The 10,094-nt window shown below is 58.5% G+C and overlaps 4 protein-coding genes across 4 annotated transcripts; 2 read left to right on the plus strand and 2 right to left on the minus strand.

Moving 5' to 3' along the window:
- Positions 1–447: 447 nt before the first annotated feature.
- On the plus strand, positions 448–2,653 carry ATEG_00427 (transient receptor potential ion channel family protein; the record flags this gene model as incomplete). Its single annotated transcript, XM_001210513.1, has 2 exons — positions 448–808; positions 858–2,653. The coding sequence occupies 2 exons, from the start codon at positions 448–450 to the stop codon at positions 2,651–2,653; spliced, it is 2,157 nt and encodes a 718-aa protein (XP_001210513.1).
- Positions 2,654–2,909: 256 nt separating this feature from the next.
- ATEG_00428 (coiled-coil-helix-coiled-coil-helix domain-containing protein) lies at positions 2,910–3,697 on the plus strand (the record flags this gene model as incomplete). Its single annotated transcript, XM_001210514.1, has 4 exons — positions 2,910–2,929; positions 3,086–3,313; positions 3,399–3,531; positions 3,599–3,697. The coding sequence occupies 4 exons, from the start codon at positions 2,910–2,912 to the stop codon at positions 3,695–3,697; spliced, it is 480 nt and encodes a 159-aa protein (XP_001210514.1).
- A 245-nt stretch (positions 3,698–3,942) lies between these two features.
- On the minus strand, positions 3,943–5,094 carry ATEG_00429 (uncharacterized protein; the record flags this gene model as incomplete). The annotated part of the gene is made up of 3 exons (XM_001210515.1): positions 3,943–4,906; positions 4,965–5,037; positions 5,091–5,094. The coding sequence occupies 3 exons, from the start codon at positions 5,092–5,094 to the stop codon at positions 3,943–3,945; spliced, it is 1,041 nt and encodes a 346-aa protein (XP_001210515.1).
- A 775-nt stretch (positions 5,095–5,869) lies between these two features.
- ATEG_00430 (putative GABA permease) lies at positions 5,870–7,530 on the minus strand (the record flags this gene model as incomplete). The annotated part of the gene is made up of 3 exons (XM_001210516.1): positions 5,870–6,776; positions 6,823–7,383; positions 7,430–7,530. The coding sequence occupies 3 exons, from the start codon at positions 7,528–7,530 to the stop codon at positions 5,870–5,872; spliced, it is 1,569 nt and encodes a 522-aa protein (XP_001210516.1).
- Positions 7,531–10,094: the final 2,564 nt, after the last annotated feature.

Raw genomic sequence — 10,094 nt, forward strand, 5'->3', positions numbered from 1 at the left:
GGCAGTTTACGGGCTTCGGCGATTTAAGGGAAGTCGTTGAACGTAGTTGCTAGACTATGCGCACAAAGAGATGGGCTAAGCAGCTCACAGCACGTATACTACTGCCTATGTACTGCCTAAAGTGGCGTCCTGAAGAGAAAGTCTAAAAGAACCTACAATACATCTACTGTCGAGGGGATCTATCGCCTTGTGTTTCTCGTGTACTCTCTGTTCATTCCTCGTCTACTGCAGCATGGACTGGTAGCGCCGGTTCTGTGCAACAATCGTCATTCATCACAGTCCTCTGCGTTTCACCTCGTCTTCTGTTTCTCTGTCCATATCTCCCATGTCTCACTTGCAATCAAATCGACGCCACATCAACAGGCATCCTCATTTCAAGACCACCAGAGCATCCTCGGACTCCCAGACATCCCCCAACAACACCCTCATTGACCTGCACACACAAAAATGCGATTATCCACTTCATTGTTGCTCGCGCTCTGTTCGCGCCTTGTCCTCGCCACCCGACTGATCGAGTCCAAAGCCCTCAGCCTCTGTTCCAACCATGCAGGCATCACCTCCACCCGCTTCAGCGTCGTTTTCACCCCCCAGAACCAGTCTCTTGCGTTGAGCTTTGATGGCATCTCCTCGCTGTCCGGCAGGGTAACCGCCGAACTGATCCTCACCGTCTATGGTTACACCGCGCTGCGACGGGTGCTGGATCCCTGCAATATGGGTCTGGAGGGACTCTGTCCGCTGCATGCGGGCGCCTTTCCAGTGATGACCACCACGATCAAGCTGCCGCAATCGGTCGTGAACCAAATCCCAGGTCACTCCTCCCACGCGATTGGACTCCTCCATCTCTGACAGCTTCTCAGGAATTGCATACACAGTCCCCGATCTCGACGCCTCGGTCCGCGTCTTCATCAACTCGACAGAGACCGGCAACAGCCTCAGCTGCATCGAGGCGGCGCTCTCCAACGGCAAGACCGTCTACCAGCCAGGCGTGGGCTGGACCACCGCCGTGATCTCCGGGCTGGGCGTGGCGGTATCGGCCGTGACCTCGGGCATGGGACACTCCAAGACGGCCACCCATATCGCGACAAACGTGCTGGCGCTCTTCGGGTTCATGCAGTCCCAGGCGATGTTCGGGATGACCGCGGTGCATATGCCGCCGATTGTGCAGTCGTGGACGCAGAACTTCCAATGGAGCATGGGCATCATCCGCGTCGGCTTCCTCGAGACCCTCGCCACATGGTACCAGCGCTCGACCGGCGGCGTGCCGTCGACCGTGCTGGCGAACCTCTCCCGCACATCGATCCACGTCCGCAAAAGGGATGCGCCGACTAGTATAGCGCTGCTGAAACGAGCCGCCTACACCAGCGGAAGCCGCAACCCCACCGTCGTCCGCGGCATCCAGCGCGTCGGGTTCCGCGCGCACATCGAGCTCACCAACATCTTCCTGACGGGCCTGGCCTTCTTCATCGCCTTTGTCATCATCGTCATGCTGCTGGTCGCACTGTGCAGGGTGGTCGTGTCCGTGCTCGCAAAATCAGGCAAGATCCGCACGGACCGGTTCAAGGACGTGGACTGGTCGCAGTCCGCAAAGGGCATCCTGTTCCGGCTCGTCTTCATCGGCTTCCCGCAGATGTGCGTCCTGTGTCTGTGGGAGCTGACGCAGAACGACTCGCCCGCCGAGATGCTCCTCGCGGCGGTCATGCTGTTGAGCTGCGCGGTGGTGGTGGGCTTCGCGGTGCAGCAGGTCGTCACGCGCGCGCGCCAGTCGGTCACTGCAAGCAACAACCCAGCGTACCTGCTGTACTCGGACGCCGGTTGCCTCGCGAAATGGGGCATTCTGTACACGCAGTACCGCGCAACGGCCTACCTGTTTATCGGCGTCGTGCTCGCGCACACCGTCACCAAGAGCCTCTTCATCAGTCTGAGCCAGCCGGCGCCGGTGGTGCAGACCGTGGCGCTGTTGATCATCGAGGCGAGCATGCTGGTCGTCGCGGGCATCGTGCGGCCGTGGATGAACCGCAAGACGAACGTGTGCTGCATCGCCATCGCCGTCGTCAACCTGCTGAACGCCGTCTTCCTGCTGATCTTCTCCGCCGTCTTCGACCAGCCGCCCATCATCTCCGGCGTCATGGGCGTCGTCTTCTTCGTCTACAACGCCGCTTGCACCCTCATCCTCCTCCTCGTGGTGCTCGTGGCTTCCGCCTACGCCCTCGCGTCAAAGAACCCCGATACCCGCTACCAGCCCATGCGCGACGACCGCGGGTCTTTCCTGCGCTCGTGCAGCAACGTTCAATTGACGACTGAGCTGGACGCTCTCGGTGTCACCGCCCGCGGCGACGTCAAGGCAGCCTATCCCGTCGCCCGCGTAGACGGTCGACCGGATTCGTTCACCAAGAGCGAGCCACAACTTCCGCCTCGTCCACAGGACGAGATGCTGCCACCGTTGCCTTCGTCATCAGACCTGTCGGTGCCACTATTCCCCAGCGAAACCGGACTGAGCCCGCTCAGCGCGTTAAGCCAGGACGCTCGCGCACGTCGGTCGCCGTCCATTCTCCGCGGCGACAGTCCGGCGACGGTCAACTCGCGCACCGCGCTGGCGGACACGCGGCAGCAGAACAGCGCGAGCCCATGGCAGCGGGGCGCGGGCTACGAGTAGCAGATATAATGAATAATGTAATTTAGGAAGAATTGCATAGTTGATGTTGTAAGAACATAGGGACCTATTCTGTAGAGCGGAAGGATAGTAGAATGCCTCAGGCAAACGCTGACTAACAACTAGCCAATCACACGCCCCCAAAAACCATTGCAGGACCTCGTCGGAACCTCATTCGGTTCAGCCATCACCATCACCTCCACGCCTACTACACCACCCCCCGTCGTCTCCTCTCGTCGTCTACCGACCACCCAGCACGATGTCGCGCCGCGAACCTCAGTACGTGCCCAATTGACCCATTGCGAGCTTGGTGTGCCGCGTCCATTGCAGCCTCCTACCTACGGTCCCGAGGAAGCACATGGGAGTGCCTGCACAGGGCTGCACAGGACAATGGACCAGACAAACACCCAGAATCCGCATTGCTGACCAGACCAGGTTCAACCAGCAAGTCCTCGTGGACACCACGCCCATGCCGGCGGACATCCCGCGCGTGACCGAGATTGGCGCGACGTCGGCGCCGCTGACCAGCGCGGCGTACTTCATCGGCGACCGGTGCAAGGCCTTCAACGACGACTTTATGAAGTGCAAGGCCGAGTCGAACGGCCGCGGCGAGTTCGACTGTCTCAAGGAGGGGCGGAAGGTGACGCGGTGTGCGGCGTCTGTGTACGTTCACCCTTTTCCATTTCCATCGCCCCGGAGCTGGAGCTTTCCACGGTAGGGGAACAGGGCGCAGGGCTAACGACACCAGCATCAAAGATATCAACGCCAACTGCCTGAAACAATTCACCGCCCACTGGGAGTGTCTCGAGAACAACAACCACCACCTGTGGGAGTGCCGGAAGCAGGAGATGGAGCTGAACAACTGTGTTTTTGAGAAGCTGGTATTTCTATTTCCCTTTCTCTGGCTCCGAATTCGTTGGGCGGATTGTGTACTGACTGCTTCTGCAGGGCCTCAAGAAGACCATCCCCGGCGCCCCCGAGAACCAGACGCCCGTGCATCTGCGCCCCAAGCAGACCTTTGCGCAGTACCCGGGTCCTCAGTGGTAGATGCGGCCGTGCTCGAAAACGGAAGGGCTTTGTTTGTGTTTGTCAGTTTGTACGTGTATATACATTAGCATGGAATCGATGTTCTCATTATGCAGTCTGGTTCTTCGGTTATTGCACGAGTAGAATGATTAGTATATGCTACTCTACCTCTACCCAACACCAACAGCGTATGCATGACAAAGGAGACGTGACGAGCGACATGACAAAAAAAAATCTAATATATACGAAGAATCAAATCATCCGAATCACGGGAAAATGTACACCTTCGGAACCCGTCGAAGGCCCTTCAACTTGGCCAGCCGTGTCTTCACCTCGGCCCATCCCACCTTGAGCTTCTCCTCCAGCCGGCGGTCGCCGCGCACCCGCATCCAGATCAGCAGCATGCTCAGCACCGCCAGGTCCCAGATGATCTGCCGGAACGTCACCCACACCAGCCACTTGAGCCACGCCCACAGGCTGGACCGCCGCCGGTGCGCCAGCGCGCGCGCCTCCATCTGCTCCCGCACCGCCGCAATCTCCGCCGTCATCTTGGTCAAGGCCTGCTCGACCCGTCGCCGCCACCGCCGGTTGTCCCCGTCGGACGGGTGGTGCGACGACGACGATGGGGGCGGAGGATGTCGGGCTGGGTCGTGCGGTCGTCGCCCGCGCGATACGTCGTCGTCGGCGGCGGAGGCGGAGGCGGAGGCGGCATCGCGCTCCTGCTCGTACGACCGGTTCTCGTGGTCTTCGTCGTCGTCGTAAAGGGTGTCCTGAGCCTCGGCATACTCCTCATCCTCGTCTTCCTCCAGCTCCTCATCCACCGCCTCGTCGTCGCCCAGCTCCGACCGGTGCCGCTGGTACATCTCGTCCGGCTGGCTGACGGGGCTGAGTACGCGCAGCCGCGAGTCGCCGCGCCCGCCGCCCGCCGCGACGGCCACCATGTGCTCATAGTCGGCGGTGGACGAGCGGGCCAGACGGCCGCCGATGCTGGCGTAGGGGTAGGTTTGCTGGGAGAGCGGCGGCACGCCGACGGGGCGCAGCGGACTGGAGCCGGAGGAGGTAGAGGAGGTGTTGGATTTGATCTGGTCCCAGACGAACTCCAGCTCGGCGACGAGTTCGCGGGCCTCGGGGGTTTGCGACGCATAGCGGTGCATGGTCTCGATGAGCGTGGAGATGTAGCGGCGTTTGGCTTCGGTGCGGGAGAGGCCGCTCTGCGCGTACCATGCGTCCCTGCGAGTAGTTATCGTGTTAGAGGAAGTTCGGAGGAAATAATGGCATCCCAGCTTACCACTTCTCGCACTCCGCGTACACGTCGGCCGTGTTCCCGACCGGTCGGTCCATCACCCCCTCCACATCCCCCTCTGCACTGTATCAGCGACTATTCATGCTATCCGCGAGTCTGCGGCAGACGTACCCATGCTCTGTTTGTAGAGGCCATAGAGTTTGAGGCGCTCCGACGCCGGAGGGCGGGCGGTGCCGGTGCGCGGGGATGCGTTTTGACGGTGTTGAGAGCGTGGACAAAGACGCCGATCTGGGGAGGTTAGGTAGGCAGATCAATGAGTCGGCTGCGACGACTTACCCCAGAGTCCGACCTGGCGAGATCAGAAGAAGCCTAGAGTGGCGCGTGCTTCATCCGAAGATGGGACCCTCATCGATGTCTCGCTCTCAACCGGCCGATCAGATGCTGAGATATGGCGAGCGAACATTCAAGGACCGGTCGAATGCAGATGGACGAGAGGATTATATGCGAGGGAATGGCTGCGATGGAAAGGGGCGAAGGGAGGCGAGGGAGGGACTCGGAAGCTTCCCCAGATTCGGCCTTGTTGGGGCAATCGTCCAGGTAAGGTGTAATTGGAGAGAGGGGCGGATAGACAGACGACAGGAAGAGGATTAAGAAGAGTATTAGCTTATGGATGATATTGGACGACTGCGTAATGGAGTGGGAAGTAGTGTGGTGGCAGTCGTGAAGTAGTGAAGTGGAGGATAGCGGAGAGCGATGAACCGCGGCTCTCGGAGGTCTCCTGAGGTTCCTGCGTCCCCTGTGATCAGCCATGTGGTATAGTGACTATACCATATTATAATACTACATTATGCATTATATTGAAATATATATTCTAGGTAATCAATGGCGTCAAGATAATTCCTATGTACTACTCAATATACAGCAATATACACTCCATCACAATTACACGACTATTTCTTCATCTCCACCACATCATCCCCCGTCTCGGGATCCCCCACGGCCTTCCCCGTCATCACCCCCGTCAGATCCATCTCGTCGCTCGACACGGGGGGCCCGGTGAAATGCTTCCGCGCATACACCACATACCACGTCACGCTGATCGCCGCGAACCCGGCAAACACCACACTGGCGTAGTTCATCGACTCCGCGGTGACCGGCAGCGACACGGGCATGCAGAACAGCGCCACCGCCAGCACGATCCAGCACACCGTCAGGATGTTGATCGCGTAGCCAAAGCGCCCCAGCGAAAAGCTCGACTCGCGCACCGCCTGCCGCCGCCGCAGCACGTTGATAAAAATCGGCACTCCGTACGACGTGCTCAGGCAGATGGTCGCCACCCCCGTGAACGAGTTGAACGCCGCCGTCGACCCAAAGTAGATCAGCCCCAGCAGGCAGTCCACCACTGTCGAGAGTATCACCGCCCACACCGGCACATCCAGCCGCGTGTTGACCTTGCGCCAGAGCCGGAAGCCCGGGATGGCCCCGTCGCGCGCAAAGGCGTAGGTGCATCGGCTGGCGGCCGTCAGCGCGCCGATGCCCGCAAACATCAGAATGCCCAGGATCAGGAACAGCAGGCCGAAGCCGCCGCCGGCCGAGCCCGTTGCCGTCTTGAAGATGAGCCCGATGGGCTGCCCGCTCGCGACGCTCAGCAGCGTCTTCACGTTCGGCAGCACGAACAGGATCGGGATCAGGTACACCAGCCCGGTCACCCCGGCGGCGACCACGGACAGCACGATGGCCTTGGGCACCTCGCGGTGCGGGTTCTGCACCTCCTCACACATGGCGGCCACCATGCCGTATCCGGTCAGCGTGTAGGCGGCCTGCAGCAATCCGACGAAAAAGGCCCATCCGGACGGCCTGCGATAGTCAGCGACGGATCTGTATGGGAACGGATGGGACTGACCAGCCGCTTTGGGATGCATCGTAGTGGCCAAAGACAAAGGCGGCGTCGCGCCGCTCGTCGGCCATGGTCAGGAGGGTGACGAGGATGATGATGACGCTGGCGGCGGTCCAGTAGATGCAGACCTTGTTGATCAAATCCAGCCACTTGGAGCAGAAGATGTTGACGAGGGCGCAGAACAGAATGACGGCCCAGAACATGAGGATGGTCTGCCAGGCGTTGGCGACAAAGTCCTCGTTCCACAGGGAAATGGCACTGAGAATCAATTGGCCGCCGGAGAAGGTGATACTCAGGGTCACGGTCCAATTGCCCACGAGGGTCAACCAGCCGTCGATGAAGGACATCATAGGGGCCCATTCCTTAGTAGACAGCATAGCGCTCCAGTAGTAGACTCCGCCGGCGGTTGGGTATACGGCGCAGATCTCGGCGAGGGAGGCGGCGATAGCGATGGAGATAAGGGTGACCAGGACCCAACCCCAGATGATACTGACGGATTGGCCGTCGGTCAGGGTGATGTAGAGGGTGGTGCTGAGGCCGAAGGGGGCAGCCATGATGGCGAAGGAGCTGAGCGGTTAGTCGGGGCCACGGCAAGAGGGAGGGGAATACGAACAGACCGAGAATGCTGAGCATGCTCAGATTTCGGGGGAGTTCACTTTTGTAGCCCATACGGGCCAACGCCTCGTCGGCGTTGGCGTCGGAGGACGGACGCATGGTGGTTGCGGGTAGGGGGTGGTCAGAGAGCACTACTGCATATCTGGGAGGGAGAGGGAGAGTAGAATAGGAGAGGAGAGTCGAAGAAATATGTACGAGACGAGAGAAGAGAGGAGAGGAGAGTAGAAGTAGGGAAGAGGAAGAGGGGAAGAGGTGAGGCTTGAGACAGCTTATCACGAGGCCGCAACCCTAACGTCGGCTTCCTTTGCGTTCGTATCTAACTAACTTAACTATGTAACTCCAATGCGATCCCCGCATGATAACATAAGATAATCCTCGGCGGTCTCGGAGCGCGCTGATAACCTTCCTCCCCCTTATCACCCAATTATCTAATGCGCCGGGCTATCAGACGCGGGAATGCTCCACGACGACCCAGTCCGACCCCGGATTCTGTCCGACTCTGCGGAATCTTCTAACCGCCAGACAATCCTACAGTGTGTATATGTACTATAATGCGGAGAATGCGCTTCTGTTCTGCAGGGTTTCAACCGCCACCATGAGCTCATCAGCCAAGACTCTAGCTCTGTCAGGAGGCCAGGGGGTCGGCGGTATTAAGCCTTTGCACATGCAGGGCATCAGTGCAACCAAAGCATCGCTGTCCCTGTACCGTGGACCACACACGAGTCCAACCAGATGTCATTCGAATGGATTCATACTTCCTTATCCATACGTCCAGAATGTTCCGGGCGCTCCGTGTGATAGCTGACCATGCAGCTCCTCAAAGCCAGATCCGAGCAGATCGATCGTGTAACATGTCCAACGAACAACATCCTGGAGTCCCACTATGAAGCCCTCTTACTAACCAAATGCATCTCCCCTTACTCTTACTCCAGCCATTCCAAGTCTCCCTAGACATCCCCCGTCCCAAGGAATCAGGCTGTAAGGGATTCTACAATTAATCAGGAAACTCACAGACTCGCCGATTCCCAGTCCTCTCTGGTCACTCTCGGGGAGAATGTCCTTCGACCTGTCGTTCATGTCCATGCAGGACTAACAGTACAGTTATCTACCGACACACATCACGATCTGAACCATTCATTTATTCAATTCCTCACATACAACATTGTCACAAAAGTGACGGCTGCCACATCAACTGACCTCTCTCCATCCTAATTGCCACGCGGTCGATGGAGAAAGACAGGATGAGCGCCAAGTGGAAGGAAGAGCAGCGACCGGGGAGGGAGTGCACGACAAAGAGAGGGGAAACACGGCATGGGAGGGATCAGAGGGTATGTATGTATGTATGTATGTATGTATGGCCGTTGAGGGATATGTCACATATCCAAGCGTGGTGAAGCACTGGGAAATCGGGGGTATCAAACAAACAGGGCAGGGTGTGCATAAAAAGGCTGACAATCGTCTCTCATTCAACAAGAACAGTTTTTCACTTGGGGAATGCATTTTCTTTTTGCTTTTGCGAATTTCTAGTGTACGGGGGGTCCGGTCGTTCGGGGCGAAAGTAGGCACCCGAAATGTTCTTTCATGACAGGTTGTCCGGCCGGGAGGTCATAACAAGGAATCAATGGCGGCGAGGGGGGGCGGAGGAGAGGATGGCAAAGAGAACGCAAGGTGAACAAGTAAACAACGCATTGGGTGGTCATCAGGGTGGGACAATCTGGGCATCAACCCAGGCCTGCCACCTGGCAGTCACCCTCCCACCGCCACTTGGGCTTTTTATATCGCTCGTACGCCCCGGCTCTGAAAACTCGACGCCTTGGCCTGGAGAAGAACTCGAAGAAAGCGACCAAAATTGACACCACCAGGTCCAATGCTGAGTCGTGAACCAGCCCGCTCGCGGCAACTCCAGTCGTGAAACCAGGCCCCAGAAGGACCACGGATCAACCTCGAAAAATGGGAAAGGAAAGAAAACCAGAAGGGAAGTGGGAGAAGAAGCAGAAGAACAAACGCCCAGTCATGCAGTCGTGAATCCAGATAAATCGTTACATGAAGATGATGCAGTTATACCGGCAGGAGTACGCCGAGAGTCCAGCAGACCACCCATTCAGGGGCTAAGGACGGCGCATATATCGTCAGTCCCGTCCAGCCCGAACCCGGCCATGTCAACGGAATGCAAAGAGCCCGGTCCCTTTCCGAGGGAGATGTCGGACGAGGCATAATCATGCTTCAGCCGCTCGTGCGGCCCAAAGAAAGGCCGCGTCTCCTCGTTGGGGGTATTCCCGTCCCCAGCCACCCAGGGTCCATGTTGCCAGAAGCGGGTGTTGGCCTGTTGGTCACCAAAGAGATCGTGGTGGTCATGCTGGGTTTCTGGCCCGTGGCTCGTGAAGTCGTTCGGAGACTGGAATCGCAGATGCGACCGGCTGAAACTGGACGACGGTGAGTCTGCATGCAGAGGAAAGTCCAAGCCCGATAGAGGCAGGTCCTCGACCGTCGTGATATCGATGGTCGGGTTCTCTGTCTGCTGAGCTAACGCCGATGCTAGTCGGAGGTTGGAGGCCGAGCTTTGACGGCTGTGACTGGCCGACCGCTCGATGGCCCGCTGGACAAAGCTGCCGCAGGTCTTCAGAATCTTCTCCTGGTCCTCGGGCGAGAGGCCGGCGAAGTAG

This window comes from Aspergillus terreus, genomic scaffold, assembly GCF_000149615.1.
Source record: "Aspergillus terreus NIH2624 scaffold_1 genomic scaffold, whole genome shotgun sequence".
Taxonomy (NCBI): Eukaryota; Fungi; Ascomycota; class Eurotiomycetes; order Eurotiales; family Aspergillaceae; genus Aspergillus; species Aspergillus terreus.